The sequence below is a fragment of the Carcharhinus amblyrhynchos genome, chromosome 6 (assembly GCF_965287045.1).
Source record: "Carcharhinus amblyrhynchos chromosome 6, sCarAmb.v2.hapA, whole genome shotgun sequence".
Lineage (NCBI taxonomy): Eukaryota > Metazoa > Chordata > Chondrichthyes > Carcharhiniformes > Carcharhinidae > Carcharhinus > Carcharhinus amblyrhynchos.
In genome coordinates this window covers 43,957,968-43,978,509 of record NC_137329.1, presented here as the reverse complement: position 1 = coordinate 43,978,509, position 20,542 = coordinate 43,957,968, and the positions used below count along the sequence as shown (strand labels likewise).

The window sequence follows — 20,542 nt, the reverse complement described above, 5'->3', positions numbered from 1 at the left end:
CTCTGGTCAGCTTTGTATGTCTTCAATAAAGAGATGCTAAAGCAAACTTAAACATTTTATCAGCTTTATGGCCATCAGTTAACTTAGCAAAGATTGCGCCTGGGATCGCAAGGCTTTATATGACTCCTCACTAGATAAGCTCAGACCCATTTGAAAGCAATTTTCAAAGGTTATGAGAAAAAACAGATGTTATGATGGATTCTGTGGTTTCAAAGTGTGTACTCTTTAAGACAGAGTTTAATTGAAACCAGAAAGGGAAAATGAAAAGGGAAACCAAGAAATTGTCCTTCTCAGTTTCTAATGAAAATAAGACTGGAACAGAGGTTGAAAACCAAAACTTCTGGAGAAATGGAAGCTGGTTGAAACTTTATAAAAAAAGACATCAGAACTCAGCTGGTGAAGATGATCCTAGTCGTGCAGTACAAGCAGGTTTAATAAGACAGAGGCTAGATCCAGAAGCCAAGAACAGTCAAATTATACAATTTTTGGAGCTGTTTCTGTAACTTGAATATAACATTTGTGGATCTACAGCATCCAATGATTGTAAGCAGAGTTGAGGAAGTTCTGTGCACACTTGCCATGTTTGGTGAATACTTGTGGAATTCAGGTTCGCTGTGCATTGCTATCAGCTGGAGATCAGGCTAAGTCCTGGAAGAAGAGGAGCTGAAATTCTTTAAGTTGAAGACAAAGCTGTGAAGGACTTTGTGACTGAGACAGAAAACATTAATGCTCAGTTGGCTGCCAAGCCAATTTGTAAGATTTGTCTTACAAATTGTATCTGCAATTAATAGATTTTACAGTACACCTTGTTATCTAAGTATTTTCTTTGTTTGACTTTTGTGTAGTAAAACTTATTTTATTTCAAACCATGGGATCTGTGTGACTTTAATCATTCAATGACTAACTGAGATTTCAGATTTCCTCCACTTAAAAAGAAAGTTACTTGTGTTGACCAAGATCATAACAATATGTAATTTTGAATAGTTTCCCAGCATCCAAAACTGAGGCTATAAAACAATGTTTTTCAACAAGCTGTAATGGGTAATCCAACTTCTGGGTAAACCATCCAAAGTTCATCAAAAAGGTTTTTAAAAATTACTGAAAATTTCAAAGTGTGCTGTTTCTAAAGTCTGAGAATTTATCAAGTAAAGGGGAAACTCAGGCAACATAAAAATGCATCCATGCATTAAAAGCAACAAGATGCATAAATCAGACAGCAATAAAAAGTGAAGGGTAGGTTTTTTTTTCAGGTGGAACAACACATCAAATAAAGTATATCTAAAAGATTGACTTGTCTTCCTTCTCCATTTACCATTGACATTGTTATGTATTACTGGCATTTTAAGTCTTAAACTTGCATTCATCTGCGGAGAAATACATCCATTTTTGAGAGCCTTAGATAAATGGCTGTATATGAGGGTGCATACTCCATGTTAAGAAGAGTTGGGTAACAAAATCCAGCATAATCCATTCCAGATCCCTTTAACAGTAAATTTATAATTGAGGTCTGAATTTCGCTAGTAATCAATGAATGGCTATGGGTAATATCCTCACAATAGGAGCTTATCATGATCCTAGAAACTGAAAAATAGCTCACAATGGTGTTTTCTGAACCAGAACATGTCATTTCTTGGAATCTATTGCAGGTATAAAACAGTTTGGGATATATGCTACTCAGAGAAAGTGAGAAAAAAAGCTGAAGTGATCAAGCGTAGAAGTATCAATAAATCTGTCCACAAATTCAATTTCAAAGTTAATCAGGGTGCACCTGTCATTGAAATGGGAGGCTTGTGTATCAGTCTTTTATGGAAGGAGACATTCATTACCTTGTCAATAAAAGGGGTACAGATCGGGAACATTAGAAATGATAAATGTCGCGAGAGCATTCACAATAATTGGGTTGTCCAAGAATTTATTACTAATAAAAGAAGTGTGAGGATAGAGTATTTGAAAGTCACAGGCATACTACTACAACAACAACATCTATATTTCCCCTCCAGAAGTTAATTTTATGAAGGGTGAAGGTTGGAAAGCCAGCCAGAAGAATATTGGAGAAATAAGTCTAAAAGCTTCAATCTGTTGTTCAGCTACAAATGGGTTGAGCAATAGACAAAGACAAGGATTATTACAAAATGCAAATAGTTGGTCTTTGTGATGAACCAGAAGTTCAGCTTGTAATCTAACAGAATGTGCACAGTTTCAAACTAATTTGGTTCAGTCAGAGGCAGTGACCAAGAGTTAAGGGCAAGAGTATGGAATATGTTTTTGGTTGGGTTGGATGGCAGGAGGATATCAGACATTGAATTCAGCCTTTGCAGTATTTAGCTGGAGATCGGAGATGCAAAAAATTTTGTTTGCGCTGTGCAAAGTAACAATTTGCATCAACTTGGATCATGTCCATTGCTCAGGATTTCTCAGAGTAAAGCTACTACTTAGTTTATTTTGGCCTCCCCTTTCTGAGTTCCTGAAGTATGCAGTATCAATTAAATTCTGAACTTAGGAATGGCGAGAGTCAGGCTTGAAGGATGCAGGTACATTGAACACACCACCATTTCACATGAGTCACTGAGCTGGGACAGTGTACCTCAGGGCATGAATCTTTAAATGTCTGTGCAACAGTTTCCATGCAGGAGTCAGAATGACAACAAATGGGACCGAGTTCAGCTGTGATGCCCTTCATATTTGAATAGACTGCCAATATATTGTCCAAATTGACTTGCATCAGAGTTGTTTGTATTGGGTCTTTAAGAGCATTAGAAACATACAACTGGTTCAGCAAAAATTTACAACTTTTAAAACTTGGTTTTCTAGTTTTGCAGCATTACTGCGTCAATACAAAACTCAAATATAATCTATCCACTAGGAAATCGCTCCAAGGGAAATTTCTTTCTGTATTCAATCCCCTCCTTCATTCATTTATTACTGTTAAAACACATGCTGCACTTGCAAGATTCTAGCTGTATTTTCTATTTAAAAGATTTGACACATATTTTCTCATAACCCCATGTCTGCTTATTCTAAAAATACATGAAAGTCATCAATTCTCCTCCTCCACGTTCTCCCCTTTGGCATCTTACCTGATATCTATTATTTCCGAGTACAATATAATCAGACATTGGGCACTACATTTACTACAAAGAGACATCTCTGACCTTGGTGAGAAATAATGAAGGCCTTGCCATGATAATTCTCAGTTAACATGTCAAAGGTGAATTACTGCTGGAGAGAAAGTGAAAATTGATCAGAAGTAAATCTACCTAATTTCATAGAGATTTCTCCTTCTAGATTTTGATCTCCATGATATGCTGATTTGGCTCCCAGCTGGAGCAGCAATTATATATTATGCTGGCCTTCAAGGAGAGGGAGGAAGAACAGTCAACCAAAGGTCCTATGCCTGTTGCTATTTAGTTACCCCTTGCTAAATGTAGACATGAGCAAGAACAGGAACCACTCAATTTTAAAAAGCTTCAAATTCAACAAGTCTGCCAACCATTGTATATGTTCTAAAATGTGGAATGGTTACTTGAATGAAGTATTGCCTAATACCTGTGAAACTGAACTCATACAAAGATTTTTTTCAGGAGTGGAGAAACAATTTAAAGGTTAAAAGAAAGGAGCCTTTTATTTAATTTATTTAAGTCTTGTATTTAAGTCACAGTTCAGAGATATTGCACCAAGCTTAGGATTACTGGACTTGCTGGCTTCCTTAGGTCCTTCTCCTCTATCAGGCTGTCAGATTCTTACTTTCCCTTTTAAAATGCACAATGTGTTGTTCAATATGGTGAGAAAAGCTGGCTGCACAGTCTGTGAGCGTCATACCATTTTTTTTTCCTGAGCCAAATCCCTTGTGCAATTTTGTGAAAATTCCACCCTCAGTAAATGAATGTTGCATCTGTAAGTTCCATCTGCCTGTGAGAATAATTATTTACCTGATCAGCCATATTCTTTGGATTTCTGAAACTTACACCAAACAGGTGGCTTCTCTCCCCCTCTATTTTACCAATAGTTCTTCTCTGGACTCTCCTCCCTTTTCGCTCCAAAACTTTGAACAATTGCATTCTTTTCCTTTTTGTATCCTTAATGATTCATTAATGTATTTCTGGAAAGGGAACCACCCAAATCTGTATGGTTTATTCTACATGCAACTCTAGTCCTGTATCATGTGATCACCTCATAATATCCTTGAAAATGTAGCCTAGCAAACTAATAAAAACTATGAATACATGTAGCTTTGTTTATGTCTTCCAGATTCCAAATCATTCAGATTTATGCTGTTGCTTTGAGCAGAAATACTGAGATTGGAGTGTGCTCAGAAGGCCCTAGCATTTTCAGATTATTTGCTTTGGGATTGTCCCAAAGCAATAGTCTTTAATGCTCCCAACCAAGACCAATCATCTCGGTTTTCTTTTCAGGTGAGTACTGAGATTATATCTGAAGCTATAATGCACAGCTATTTTGAAAGGAACCTGCTTTGTTTTTTCCTATGAGACTAAATGGAAGGGACATTATTTGGATTGTGTTGTATGTATGTACTCGAAAAGCTACCTAGTTATCCAGTCTTCACTCCATCCAGGTGATTTTGTGCACCTGAATGTCAATCCAGAAAACCTACCTTTATGATGTGTGTTAATGCATAGTTATAGTGGATGGAGAAATTTGCTACAGTCATTTGATAACACTTCTCATTTTATAAAGATCTTTAGTCAATCAGCTACAAGAGTTTGAATTTGTCTTCATAAAGGTGAGGTAATGTGTGCGACAAACAGGATATTGCATATCTTAAGTATGATAGACAAGAAATGTATGTATCTGAACACTTTTTTAAAATATGAGTCAAAATTTTGGACCCATATATCAAGCATCTTAACGTTTCCTCTCATGACTTCAACTTGACATTTTGTAAATTATATTTGTTTAGCAATTGTTTGTCATAATTCAACTTTGCTAAAATCAAACATCCAGTATCAACCATAACTGAGTAAAGTTGTACCCTAAGAAACTGTGGATTCTCAGTGCAGGAAGCACATAGAAAACTGCAGATCCAACCTAGGCCATGAGTACAATGGAACAGGCACAGAGTAAGCGACCAGTCAGTGAGAGATTAAATGAGACAACGGTTTTCCAAATAGATTTTGCAAAAACATTTTTTCTTGAAAAGGAACTTGCTACTTTTGTTTTAGTAGGTGCAGAAAACCACAATTGTTTTGAGCTTAATGAGACTGTGCTGAGATATATCGTTAATTTAATTTATTACGTGTTTACAAAATCCAGGACAATTGCTGTATTCCAAGCGACAACATAACAGTAACTGGCTGGTTGAGGCAAACTTAGCCTTTGCCAGCTCACCAGATACCAACATGACAGTTCAAGAGCATTCCATTGTGGAAATGCATACATACCTCCTTCCTTGTATTACTGATGAACAATAGTCTGATTATAGAGTTATTACCAGTGTTGCATCAAATATGTGTTTCCCTTTCAACTTCTGAAAAGGTAAAGAGCATTCAAAGTAATTTTTATTCTTTAGGTAGTTAATGGGCATATATGCTTGTGCCCATCATCCAGTTGGATTGTTCCATCATGCTGCATACAATAGCAGATGGAGGAATAGAAGAATCACATGTGATTCACATTGACTTTTCTAAGACCTCATGTACACTGGATACTTTTGTTTACATTGGCATGCATTCAAATTACAACAAAGGCACATTTGACACAACACTAGTCAATGCACTTGCTTGAAAACAGTGGGTAGTTTTCTTCAGCTAAACAAAAGATGGTTTAATTTTATTTGTTTTGTTTTTAAAAGATGAAGGATAATTTCAGGATTTGCAAATCTCTGCTTCAAATATCAAACATTTGTGTTTCAGAGGATAACCAAACACCAAGGATGGGAAATTCTAATAGCACAAGATCCAGGGTCATGTACATAACTTTGAGACAGAGTACAATGTCGTAAATTGTAAAGATCAGAATCACCATCTTCTCTGGTACACTGGGATGTAAGCATTGCTGGCTAGGCCAGCACATCCCCCTCTCTAATTGCCCTTGAGCAGTAGTGGTGAGCCAGTTGTATTCCAATGCACTTCATATTTTCTACGGGTAGAATGATAGCAATGCTCAGTAATAGTCATGAGCCGTAAGAGCTCTGCAACAACAGTAATGTGTAAATTATTTCTCTTTGAATCCAACTGACATTGACAAGTTCTGAACCTGTACATTACACCCTGGACCTGAAGTGAGAAGTTCCCCATCATTGGTAGGGATAAGTTAGGATTGCAGTGTGATCCTCAGATACAGACTTGGTGATTTGTCCAGGAGCTCCTGTAATTCAGAAAATAAACCCTATTCAATTTACAGTTTCTTTCCCTGCAGAATCTCATTGTTCAAAAACGTTGCTGTGGATAAAGTTAGCAAAACATAACTGAGAAATGAAAGCATTCTCACACCTCTTAATCGGTGCAGTCCAAATAAAAGTACAAACAGATTTATAATGGGGGAATATGGAAAATACTCTTGTTTTTGAGGTGGAAAGGAAGAAGAAGAGAGACTTACAGGAAAGACTTCATATCTAACCCTCGATTACGGAGCTGTCCCATCACGTAATCCCAGCTCCCAGGATTGGAACGGCTACGGCCTCCAGCTGTACGATTGCGTGAGCCCGCCATACCACTTGGCCTGTGCTGGGCTCTGTAGGGAGACCTGCTGCCGGAGGTTGTCTGCTGTTGGAATTGAAGCTGCCCAAGGCTCTGGCTGGTGGTGGGTTGGCTCTGGGCAGGTCTATGGTGCTGCAGCGGCTGCTGCAGGCTCTGCTGCCTCTGCAGCGTCCGAGGTCGCGGGCATTTCGACTGTTGGTCACCTGGTGGCGTAGATATGTGCTCTAATGTGGACGCTGCTGATAAGGTCGGCTCATCCAAGCTAACAGCACAGCATGAGAGAAGAAAAGAGCAGAAAGAAAGAGTAAAGGGAGAAAACAAAAAGCAAAGCACAGTTAGCGATGTCACCTGGGGTGAAGTACAGTAATGGTCTTGAGTTTGGTGGATATCTGACTTTGCTTTGCACTCAGATTATTAACACATCATTACTGGCAGGTGATTCTCATTTCCTGTAGAGTGCCTCTTTGCTGGACAGTTACAACACAATGTAATCAACTCTAATTTAAATTGTTCTGGTTTTTTTGCCCTCCTCATCACGATCAGCCTGTGTCTTCCACCAGTTGCCGGAACACAGCAGGTGAGTAAGGCTTAACAGAAATGCACTTAAGTGGTTTGCTGAAAACAAAACAGCTTTAGCTATGGAACGAACATCCTTCCCCCAGCACTGGCAGGTAGTCGTAAGCAAAACCAGCATCAGGACTAAAATTATTGGTAGCATTTTAGGGAATTAAATGTAGTAATACCCATAGGTGACAAACATTCAATTTTCAGAAATATCTTGACTTGTTAAAAAATGTACTGCAAAGAGATGACAATGGAAAGTAATGTTTGGCAAAAATCTTATTTTCTGGCATATTTACATCTTTATTATATTTCTGCATCATTTTTTGTTTGCATTAAACACCTCCAGAGCAATTTTTGTACAATAATTAATGTTAGATGCAGGGAGAAAGCTTATGAAATTGGGGCAAAATTGAAGCCTCATCACTGGCAAACTCAGTCACGTGGTGATACAGAACTTGAATATTGCTGAAAAGAGAGACATATTGCTGAAGCTTTTCATCTTGCACTCATCAGGACAAATGAAAGAATGCTAAGTTTCAAATGATCACAACATTTTATGCTATGGGAACAGGGTGCTGATAGATTGGCAAGTCAACTCCAAGTTGATGATGTGTTACAATGGGGAAAGCAATGGGGAATTTTGGTCTCCCCAAGCTTCCGCGGAATTCAAAAAAGGGCTCAAAGCTTGGCCATATTCCTTTTGTTTTTAGAGAATGGGCTCCTGAGTCAGAACGTATGCTGTTTCAGGCAAGGGTGATTGAGCCACATTAGGAGTTCAACTGATTATCTTAAATTGGTTGTTTCTGTAGCTATTAGCACTCTCAGGATTGTTCAGCAAGTGCTGCCCAAACACAGAATCACAACTAACAATATACATTTTGATTTGGATTTTACAAGTGTGAACTGGTTGAATATGTCTGTACTCTGCCTTTTACAAACAACTGAAGGAATATGCTGTTTGTTCAGCCCACCACTGGGACATATGATCTATGTACCTGGCATTGCACTGGCACCCTAACCTCCTACCCCATGCACATTTCTGATATGTAGGTGATAAGTTTGTGATCTTTGAGTCTGCAAGATTTTCTTGCGCTCCTTTATACATTCCATTAAACGTTTTCAGATGGAACAGTTTAACCTGCTTCTTTTCTGTTAGATTCCTTTCCAACTGAGAAATCTGCTACTGGGTTCTCTACTATGATCTACCACAAACCTATCTTCACCAGTCAATATATATGTTAGGATTTCTATAACCTCTATGCACTATAATACTTGTTTTATCAACAAACTTGTAAATAGGATCTAGCCATTTGCTCACTTGATATAGAAATAGAGTACAAGAAAGTCAGCCTGGTCAGATTGCCATGTATTGTACAAACTTGCAAAAAGGCCAAAAACCTGAAAAATGCTGCATCTACCTCAAAATAATCTGGAAATGCAAAGCATCTCAAAAATGTGAATAATAGATTAAACAAGCTGTTTCACGCTGCTACCATGCAGTAGCTACATGATTCGTATTTTCCACTAACAGGAGGTTGTTGCAGCCCAAAATGATATCATACAATTGAGTAGCATCATGTATGAATTTTAAAGCTGGTGTGATATCAGGTCTGTAGGCCATACACCCCAATGACTGGCTGATCAAATTGAAGAGCATCAGTTGTTTGTAATTGGCAAAGTACAGTCTGAACTTGACTACCCCACTCATGCAAAACCTAAAACACAACATCTACTGTTAAATGTGATACACTGATTGGGCAAGCACTTGCTGAAAATTCCTGTGTGCGTTAATATAGATAATCAAGCATGAAACATGGCTCAGTTCTGCTTGCTAAAAATAATATACATAGAAACAAGAAGCAGGAATAGGCCATTCAGCCTTTCAAGCCTGTTCTGCCATTCATTTTGATCATGGCTTGATCATCGAATTCAATCTCCTAATCCCCACTCCCCTCCGTCCATTTAGTCTGCAGAGCTAAATCTATAGAATGCAATCATTACTCTCTATAAACAAAAGAAACATGTCCAAGCCTTACAACTTTCTTGAATTACTGGAAGCTGGGAGATTCTATAGTGCCCCCCACCGCCCCAATATTCTCGCCAGGGCAACTGTTTGGCCAATCACAGTCAACTTGTTAACCAATCAGCATCCTATTCTGTGGTATAAATTGTGATCATTGGAAATTTGGCGTTCTTATAATCTCCTTAGTGTAGCTATATGAAGAAAGCAATTTCAGATTATAAAATAGAGAGAGAAAAAGAGAGAAAGTTAAAGTTGCTGCAGTTTTTTGCAGAGGGAATTTGATCTTTGGTCCTCTAGTCATGAAAATAGTGTTTATTTATAAAGAAAATCACTGTCAATTCCTTTATATTTCAATGGACTTTTAATACCTGTGGAAGATACAAGATTTTAAAACAGAGACAATGTTTGAACTTCTGGTCTCCTTTTCTCTAGATATTCAATTATATGACCAACTGAAGCATTGGTTATCAAAGGACCTTCACATTCAGGGAGAGAGTGATTTCCCTGCAGGGACTTGGTCCTATTTTAGCTGCTGCCGCTCAGTCAACACTGTGTATATTCTCCTCGGCCGATTTGTCAATGCAGATTACTTAGATGGCATATCTCTGCTCCAATGCATTATTGCAGTGTTGTAGGCAAATTGCAAGCTATCTGAAAAAAAAATCAACTATATCTTAACATCACAGCAACTTTAATTTAACACATTGGGTGCCAGGGTGGAAGCGAAAACTACTTATTTTTAAAACTTGTATGTGTGTAAGCTAAGCACTGTGGCACAGTGGTTAGCACTGCTACCTCACAGCACCAGGGACTCAGGTTCAATTCTGGCCTCAGGTCACTGTCTGTGTGGAGTTTGCATATTCTCTCCATGTCTGCATGAGTTTCCTCCAGGTGCTCCGGTTTCTTCCCACAGCCCAAAGATGTGCAGGTTAGGTTGATTGGCCGTGATAAATTAACCCTTAGTGTCAGGGATGTTAGCAGGGATTTCATGGATTACAGGGATAGGACCTGGGTGGGATTGTTGTTGGTGAAGACTTAATGGGCTGAATGATTGCCTTCTTCATTGCAGGGATTCTATGATTCTATGAACCATGTAAAATCCCAGTTCAATGAGGAAGTTGAGAGATAATCTTATCTGCTTTTTTAAATATTAGCTTGGAATTTTATTGGCATAGTAAAAGATTGAGCAGAAAGCCTTTCCTTATTTTTGTTCAGAGTTCATGAATGTTAGTAATGGGAGATGGAGCACTTTCCTGACAACTTGAGTCAGCACCATGCACTCCCAGGTATGGCACTGCTTTATTCTGTGGTAAAACTCCCCCAGCAAAGTCCATCATACAAGTGCATCTCTATTGCAGTGAAATTTTCATTGCCCACACTAGCCGTTTTGTGACCTCTAAGTAGGATTGTGAATTAATGCTAAACTAGGGAAAGTTTTGTGCCATGGGTCAATGTCCACTAGCAATCAAATTATGAAAATACATATCACAAAGAGTCCTTGCAGCAGACAGACACAGCAAAATTCATTCCATCAGCCTGAGTAGGACTCAAATCGGGTTAGATGTGAGAAGTTAGTGTCTAATATGCTGCACCACCTACCCTGTTTTATGATCCATTTTTGTGCTGGTTAGGGGCTTGTCAGTGCAGGCTGGGACCAACAGTGTGCTTCCCATACCTGAAGTGTGAATATGTTAAAAGAATTAAATATTAAAATAAAAAGATCATATAATCGCCACATCACTGCTTTATGTCTGTCAAGAAGCAATCTGCAATTGGGACTATTAACAAATGTTGGGCCCCATATACATTGTAGATAATGAAGTCTCTTCAATTCAGTATTTGCATAGCCCTAAATGTGCTGGTTTTAAATTCTCAAATATCTAAAAAACATAAATACAGATTTTGACCTGAGTCAGTGGACAAAGTGGGCATATGAATTTGTGAAGAATGCTTTATTTTCTTCCTTCTGACTTGCTTTCCTTCCTACCCAATTCTAAACAAAAGTAGGAGACAATCAACACAACATGTTGGCAATGTCATGTAACTGGCATCCTTAATATCAATTTTCAAAAAGATCAGCAGTAAGCAGAGTTTATGAAGCTGCAGCGTGCAAGAGTCTACATGCTTGACAAGAGGTGAGAGTTAGCTAAGCACATGACAGCCGAGTCCTCAAGGTGAGGGTCATTTTAGTTCACATACATGGATATAAGTTTGGAAGAAATGTAAAACCATATTTCAGTTATAGCAATTACTCAACACTTATTTTTCGAGGGAGTAAATGTTGATTTGCAACTTTAAACATTACAAGTCCTGGAGTTCATCATGAGCCCTGAAGTTTAAGGTGAATTAAATTGCTCCCCTCACCACCAAATCTCACACAAAGCAGATACATGTTTGAAAAGTTGGATGTGACATTGAGAGATTTTCACCAGGCCACTGTAAACATGCTGTCAGTTGCTAGTACTGCTTAAAACAACACATATATGAGCCAGTTGGTAACAAAGAACAAGCATACAGCAACACCAACACTGATGAGGGAGATAAACATGGCACAAATTGGCAATTATGCATTTAGAGTTGCTGGCACATAGCACACTTATATCAAACAGAGACACACACATAAGCTGTATGATACAGCTTTTGTACTGGAACAGCAATAAATGTCTGAAATGGATAACACTGGAATAGGAGAGTATACAATGTTAAGGCTCTTTTTAAGGATCACAAACTCACACACACTCATTCACTCATTGCAGATCAACTTTTGGAGAGAATTACTTGCATAATTCATCTCACTGAAGATGAGTGGCACTCATCATAGTTCAGTTGCTAATTGCAACGGTATCCAGATATATAAATATTAAAATATAAATGTCCAGATATATAAATACAATTGAGTTCCTAATATAACCAGAGATTATCTTTTTCTATAATGTAAATCATAAAAAAAAGTCTAAAGGGATATTATCAAGTCTGAGTCCATGAATTTGCAGATTTATCTCTGTCCAGAAATTAACATTCCAATTTGGCCACAAGTCCCAGAAGTATAAACCAGAAATAAATACTCGAACAAAGCCAAGGGTTTTCTTCGATGCACAGGTGCTCAATTACTTATGTTCCTAAGGCACTCACTACCTAAAAAGACATATCAAACTGAGCATGGTTTTCAACGCAAGCGCTTTGATATAAGATCAATACAATCGTGATTTTTTTTCAGCAGCGTCATATCCCAGTTCAGTCAGAGATTGTGCTTTTGTTTCAAACGAAGCAACTACAATGTAAATACAGCCATACATAAACACATCACAATTTACCTATATGGTCACATGTTTTGCTGCACAACTTGAATTCAGATAGTGCCACTGATGTATAGAATATCACAAAAGGTACTTCACAGAAGAGAAACAAATGATGAGCAGCAAAAGACAAAGTGGGATAAATGACAATGCACAATTGAAGAAGTAGATTTTTAAAGGAAGGAATAGAAATAGCAAGACTGAGACTCTTCTGGAGGAACTTCCCAAGAATAGGGTCAAGATGATTGAAGACTGTGGTGCCGAGATAGAGCTGAATACCATAGGACACATGGAAACCCACAGTTGGAGACCTAATGAAGAGATGCTGCAGTACAGGACTGGAAGAGGTTAATAGATGAGTGTATGATGTTGTGAAGGAATCTATACGCAAGGATGAAGTTTTTGAATTCAATGGATTGAGCGATGGAAAGGGAATTGAGTTTACAGGGACAGTGACACAGGTTGAAGGACGCTTTAGAGTATAGAATGCAGACCTTGGAGTTGCAGAGATATCTTAGTGAGTTTATGCAGGGTAGAACTTGAGCAGCTGGTAAAGGATATGTCAGGGAAGATAAGTTAACAAAGGTGACAAATATCATTAGCAGTAGGGCAATGTCAAGGTTGGAGGCGAACCAGCTGTGTTTTTGGTAGGAGCCAAACAAGATGATTAAATTCTTACCACTATTTGGTTGAATATCATTGAACTTTCTACTTGATTGCAAACAAATGATCTGACAATAAAAAGGTGGCCATGGAGAACTTACAGCTGTATGTCATATGGAAGGCTACCCCATAGCTATAGATCAAATTGTTGAGACACATTTGGGAAAAGAGGAAATAAAAACAAAAGTGAAATTTTGGGGTATCTCTGAAGAGACCACAGGGATAGGTAATTGTGTACCTGTGTGTGTGTACCTACGTGTGTGTACCTGTGTGTGTACGTGTGAGTGTGTACGTGTGTGTGTGTACGTGTGTGAGAGAGAGAGAGAGAGCGCATATGCATTAGCAATTATGAGCCAGGTTTCTGTGTTCCATAAAGGTTGGGGATGGGTGTGGGGTTTGGCAAAAATCTAAACTGCGGGGTCTGAAATTTGAATTTCCCCTCAAAAAGAATCCCACACAACTACCCATAGGTGCGAAGAGCTTCAGTCTAGGTTTGGCTTGTGAGCCCACATGCACAGCCTGTGACATTAGGGTCACTATTGACAGGGCAGGAGAAGTTTGTATTCCATACCAACAATATTTCTGTTGAGAGGCATTTGGAAGCCTTTGGAAAACTCACCAAGTAAGAGAGTGCAGGAAATTTGCTGAGGCATCAGGAACATTCTGACAGGCAAAAGTAACATTAAATATCACTATTAGATGCCATCTTATAAGTTAGATGTATTTTTGCTGCAGTCATTGATCATAGGGTTTGGTTATGAAAGGGCAGGTTGATCCCTACATCAATCAGTATTGTGTGTTGAGATGCATTAAAGAGCTATTCCCAAATGGATAAAGTGCAATTATGTATTTCAAAACTGCAGAAAGAAGTGTGAACTCTCGTCATGATCTGAAGTGATTTTAATGCTGACAGCGTTTTCACTTAAAACATAATGCCTGAGTTTAAACTTAAAAGAAAAGCTAGCCCTCTAATTTTGGATTGCTTTGAATGAGAGGCTATCTGACGTAGCTTAGGAAAAACCTAACTACCCATGCCTTCAATTCGAAAAGGCTCCATTGTCCATGCTGAAATGGTTTGTTTTCACAGATGAGCCTATTATGCTTGACTGAGGTTCAAAATCTGTTAAAGCACTTATTTCAAAAGTCAATTGTTTACACAGTTATGCAGGAGACTGGGAGTGTGGCTTGACTGACAGTTTTAGGAGAATATAACCTGTCTTAGATGTGGTTTCTGAATATATGTCTGCTTGCGTTCAATGATCATCTCAAATGAGAGAGAACCTAAATTATTTCCCCTTGACATTCAGTAGTGTTACCGTCACTAAATTCCCCATTAACATCTTGGGGGTTACCCCCAACTGGCAAGAAACTAAACTGGATGTGCCATATAAATACAATGGCTATAAGAACAATTCAGTAGCTGGGGATTCTCCTGACTCCCCAAAGGTTGTCCACCATCTGCAAGGCACAAGTCAGGAGCGTGACTGAATATTCTCCTGGATGAGTGTAGCTCCAACAACATTCAAGAAGCTCGACAGCATCCAAAACAAAGCAGCCCACTTTATTAGCACACTCCACCAACTTAAATATGCACTCCATTGACCACCTAAAAAGGGTAAGGGCAGCAGATATTTGCGAACACCACCAGCTGCAAGTTCCCTTCCAAGTCACATACCATCCTGACTTGGAACCATGTTACCATTCCTTCACTGTCACTGAGTCAAAATCCTGGAACTCCCTTCCAAAAACCACTGTGGGTGTACCTATACCAGAAAGTCTGCAGAAGTTAAAGATTGCAGTTTTCTCAAGGGCAATTAACACTAGCCTAGACAGCAACACTCATATCCTGTGAAAGAAAACTAATCAACTTAATGATCAGTTAAGGAGTTTTGATTTTTTCAATGGGATTGGAGTTTTTTCTGTGCAGTATGAATGGTGATTGATTGGTAATTCTATTTAATGATTAGGGTTTTTTTTCAAGTCCATTTTGTGGACTTCCCATTGCTATTATGTGGCTCCTGAGGTCAGCCCATCATGGATACTTGCTGGGTGGCTTTGGAGAATACATGAGAGGCTTGGAGAAGACTTGATGGAATATAACAGGGCATGGGAGGATGAATGGAGGTGTGAGAGCTAGGGGACATAAGAACAATATTAAAGAGTTTGGTTGAGGTCCTTGGGAACCAAGGTAAGCTTTCTAATCAGTCTGCATCAGCACCTGAATGCCTCAATCATCATCTTGGATCTGCCTAAGATCCAAAATTTGCCTGCCCACATCTCCAGAAGACAAAAGTATGGTGCTATGAAGAAGGTGACTGGTTCAAGTTGGTTAAATTGTGAACTGCCTTGACTCATGTTTCTTGAACTAGAGACCAGGTGTGTGTGTGTGTGTGTGTGTGTGTGTGTGTGTGTGTGTGTGTGTGTGTGTGTGTGTGTGTGTGTGTGTACGCATGCACCACAGTGAGTGAGGGAGAGAGGAGGCAGGGTTATTAATTGTGTATGGGAGGTGAAATATCAGCTTCCCAGTCAAGGAGAAAGTTGGTGACGGATTAAAGGAGGACTGTGATTCCCGATAGCATTAACATGTCGTGCACACTTGTTAAATGGTTGCTTGATTAAATTAAACTTTTACAAATAAGTCAGTGGCAAACAAAGTAATCTGCTGGGTGGATCTGGAATAAATGTGGAACTTTATTGGCCCTGGGAGAAGCTGAGCTGTTGCACTGAGTTAGGGTGGTGACTGTCCAGGGAGGTGAGGGGCATGGCTTTCTGTGGAAGACAGGTTGGGTTATGGGTGCTCCAAGAAGGGTTGGGGGGACAGAAGGAGGGAGCCTGACAATAGTTGAAACATCAGCCGGTGTCAAAGGCAGTCCAAACACGCTGAAGTTGAGATCAAGGAGTTTTTTTTGACGGCAGACCAGGAGAGTTGAGGAGCAATAGTGAGCTTGTGTATCCGAGAGAGTGAGAGGAGGGATAGAGCCCCTTGCCTACTGCAAACATTAGAAGAGAAAACATTATGCCGAATGTGGACAACTGATGAATTCATAGAGAGAAAGGTGGGATGGGGGTCTCACATTAGCACAAGCAACACAGCTGTCAAAAATCTGAGTTTCACAGATAAGCAAGTTACTTGGAAGTAAAACAAAACGAAATGATTAACCAGATGAACAAATAAAATTATGACATTAAATGGCAGTTAGAGCCGCTGACTGGTTTACATGGCAGATGGCTCTGGAGAATAAATATTTTCATGTTTTACTTCTGAGGAATTCATTTCTCAAACAAACTTTTTTGTCTTCACATTTTTTACTGTCCATTATATCATTTGTTTACTCTGATCTTTTAATTCTTCCGTCATCCTAGGGGTTGGTAAAGGGCTACCTTCCCATGCCATGTTCAAATTCTTTATTGTCCCTAAGCCATAATTATAACTAAGTTTGCACCCTTTCTACTCTACTTACAAGGTTTGCTCCCTATTTACAAAGTCTGCTCCCAGGCATCGGCCAAAATGCTTTTTTATCATTTGTTGGCAAGCAGTCATGAGTTGTTTCGAGTGACTTGCCTTCCTATTTCCATTCTGCCTATTTATCCAGGGAAAAACCTTGATGTTCTAATTAGGATTGAGAATTTACATGTGATTCATAATTGTAAAACCAATTGCAGTTCTCTGATACTGTAAATGCAAATCAGATAGGTATCAGGGCAGAATCACATGCACCACGGTTTGTTGCTACAGATCAAAAATTATGTTAATTTGGCTGTGCAACAATGCAAACAAAACATGCTTGAGTTCTGATTTGCGTGTAATAATAATTTATCACCCCCCCATCACTTTCCATGTCACTGACTTCTGGGAATTCATCTCTTTACTGCTTCATTGACCTGTATTTAAAATTGAGGCCTATTCCTACAAATATTTTTGCCATTTTCCAGGCATACATATTCTTATACTCCTTTAAAATGTACTTAGGCAGTGAATATGGATTTCAATGAAAATGTGAACTGTTAAACAGGTACAGTGTTGCAATAATAAAAGGCAATGGCAATGCGTTTGGATTATGGCAAGAGCTGCAAATTTAGTTGAAAGATGAAACTCAACAGAACTCGGACAGCACAAATGCAAAACAATGTTGCAGGCATCTGTGAATGCTACTCACTGTAGAGCTAACAATACATAATTTAAAAGCACTCACTAACTTTGAGTTATCCTGCGATGATAAATACACCCAGGATGTTGATGGTTCCATCCAGTTGTGCTTTGCCTTAAAAATTTGTAATACAGCTTCAAGTGCTCGATATCAGTATTTTAACAAAAAATAAAATTTCAGTATTTACTGAATGCACACAAAACGTAATCTTTAGCATCAGAAGCATCATTCGCCTCTAAGTTCTAGTTTTGTATCCTTTTCCTGGATTGTGTTTGTTCATCAGCAACAAAATTATAAATTGAACTAAAGTCAAATAGTTCCACTAACTATGTCCTCACTCACTCAATGGCCAGGAGGAAAGCTGTGCAAAATTTTCCTTGATAACCTTTGACCCAAATCATGCAAAAACTCAACACTGGTATTTAATGACATTGATTTTATAAAAAGAGTCAAATTAGCCTGTTAATTAGATTATCAAAGGTGAAAAGCAACTGATTACTATATAAAACTACCAGTGTCACTATGTAACATGGCTGCCTCATTTGGAAATTGCTGCAAACTCTTCCAAACGATGGTTTGTTCCTCCAAAAATATCAAGCCCATGTTATATAAAGATCATGTAAAATCTCATGCACCAAGGACTCAACTTGATTCATTATCCACTCACTTTTGAAAAGTTCTATATAATTAGTCCTTGATCCACAAAATTGATAGCAAAGTTCCAAAATATACATTGATCCTCAGACTGTTACTATTCAACTGAAGAAAACTGCCCCCCCCCCCAGATTAGAGCCCAACTCTCCTGGATTCAGCCACACATGAACTGTTTTTCCTTATGGAATAATTGACAATCTTAATCTATTATCATTACAAAGCTCTAATTTTCTAACCAGAATCAATTATTCAATTGTATTATCTATACTATTTTAGCCATATATTTTTACTGATTATCTTGATTTTAATTCTGTCTGGGTGCAGAGATGTAAACTACTTTAAATGTATAAGATTTGGCAAATCAGTAACTAACGCATATCTTGCGTCGTATGGATTGATTTCGGTGCCTTTAATAAAAAGGGAGTGGGTATGGTAAGTTTGGTAAACACCATACAAAATACAGCACCTGAATCTCAGTTTGGAAACAAACTGTTAATCACCAAAGGGTTGACCATTTATTTGTCTTGTTCTTTCACGAGTATCAAAACGTAATATATACAGGAAGCGCGTGTATAAATAAAATGCCGTCTGTACAACAAATCAAATGCACAAGTGATGTTTTCATAAATTACACACCAACACTAAACAAAGCCCTTTTAAGTGATTTAGATTAAATTTTAACATCAATGACAAAATTTACATAGTACTTATAATGAAGTTATAGTTAAGTGAAGTATGGGCAAGGGAAAAGTTATAATTTGGAAACAGTGCACAAAGAGGCTAGACATGAATCCTTATCTGATTATATATTCCTGTTTACAATATGATCAATAATCAATCAACAATAAAATTACTAAAAAGTTACATTTGGTCTAATGTGTGAAATATTAAATGCAGCTAATTTATGTCATAGGAATTGGTTGTCTTCTGTAATGATTAAATAGATGGAATCCAGATACATTTTTTGGGATTAGTCGTCCAGAAATTTAGCAAAGAGACTGAAAAACTGCCTGAGACTTTGATATACAAGGTCCCTACTGGGTTACTGTTCTGTGCAGGAATTAAGTTTTCCAACTCTGGTTGAACAAATTCAGCAATGTTCCTTTCCACGCCCTAAAGATATTGTAGGATGTGTTTCAGCCAATTCACATAGTGGCGAGTGTGCAGATTCAGTTTGTGTGCTGTTGCCACTTTGCAGGGGTGGGGTGGGGAGAGAGGGAGATTTTCAGGCACCCACTGGACAGAAATTGGATTGGAAAACAATAGACTATGACTTCTCCTATGGATGATGGATGGAGCTTGTGCCAAAGTTAGGAAGTAGAGGTCATTCTAATATGGAATCTAAGGCTTTATGCCTACATACAACCCTGATTTTAGGGTAGGTCTTTGCTGTCATATATGGAGTAGCTCACAAAAATTAAATCAATGCTACTATTGTAAAATGAGTAATTAAAAGACAGAGATTATTGCCTTCTTATCAGGAAGCTAGTATTTGATGGGTTTCTTTGGCAACAAGATTCAGATATGTTTGAAGATGAAAGCCCAGGCTTCCACCCAATCTCCCTGAGCCTCCAGAAAACACAGCTGTGCTTCAACTTTCCCACAGAAACAATTGCATGGGATTACCAACACAGCCATTCCTAAATGGGGATCAGGAAAAATGGACACATCCCACAAATGAATATGGGCAAATGTACATCCCTACGTGGAATTTTAAAAAACAACACAAACACTATTCAGCCATAGGTACTAGCCATTTTTGCAGAGTAATATTTAACAAGTCATTAAGGACATGTTATCTCACTAAAACTTTGTGGGAAACACAAGGACTTGGCTTGTGCATAAAATGCTGTAATTCCCTCTAAATGGGTAATCTACTTTTAATTTAACAAAGAAAAGTTTCTGAACCAACAAGCACCCGCAATTGGTTCACATTGCTTTTCTCAACTTGGTTCGGCGCCTCTTTCTTGTAAAAAATTATTGCAAATTAAAGATACAAGTAGCATCTCCAAGTGTCAGCTACTGAGCATTTGACTGAAATGCTGCTTCAAAGTTTTTCATGACCTAACTTAATTTGGTTGAGTTCTCCATTCTGTTTCTTATATGGACCATTTTGTAAAACCAAAGACATTGTTCGAAATGTTTTAAATTAATGTGAGAATGGATGTTCCAGATGAAAAATCAATCAACAGCCCTGTTTAAAGCCATTGTTTCACTGATTATAACGAGCAAATGCTTTAATGGAGGGTACTGCCAATGAAAGAATAGTACCAGGAAAAAGAACAATACCAACTTCCATTAGCCAAATGTGAGACTTCATGCCTATCAATTTATTACAATCTAGTCAGAAAGCCTGGACAAACATTTTGGTTTGCCAGTTTGAGGCTTATCACTTTGGGAAAGACCATTTGTCTCCAACATAGTGACTCCGGTTAGTTATAGGGAGAGAGCAGATCCTGAAATCTGCAATGAACATCCCAGCATTTATTACTCCCACAGCAAGCTAAATAAAATGTTAGTGAGACATTGCAGTGGTGC

At 38.3% G+C, this 20,542-nt stretch overlaps 1 protein-coding gene across 3 annotated transcripts in view; it reads right to left on the bottom strand.

The window, feature by feature from the left end:
* LOC145343861 (synaptotagmin-7-like) overlaps positions 1 to 20,542 on the bottom strand; it is a 644,682-nt gene that overhangs the window by 174,897 nt on the left and 449,243 nt on the right. For 2 of the 3 annotated variants that reach the window (XM_080190321.1, XM_080190322.1), the window contains one exon: positions 6,556 to 6,918. The exons of the other annotated variant lie outside the window; for it this stretch is intronic. In XM_080190321.1, coding sequence (XP_080046447.1) covers positions 6,556 to 6,918 — 363 coding nt within the window. The remainder of the gene's footprint in view (positions 1 to 6,555; positions 6,919 to 20,542) is intronic. 3 annotated transcript variants of the gene reach the window in all.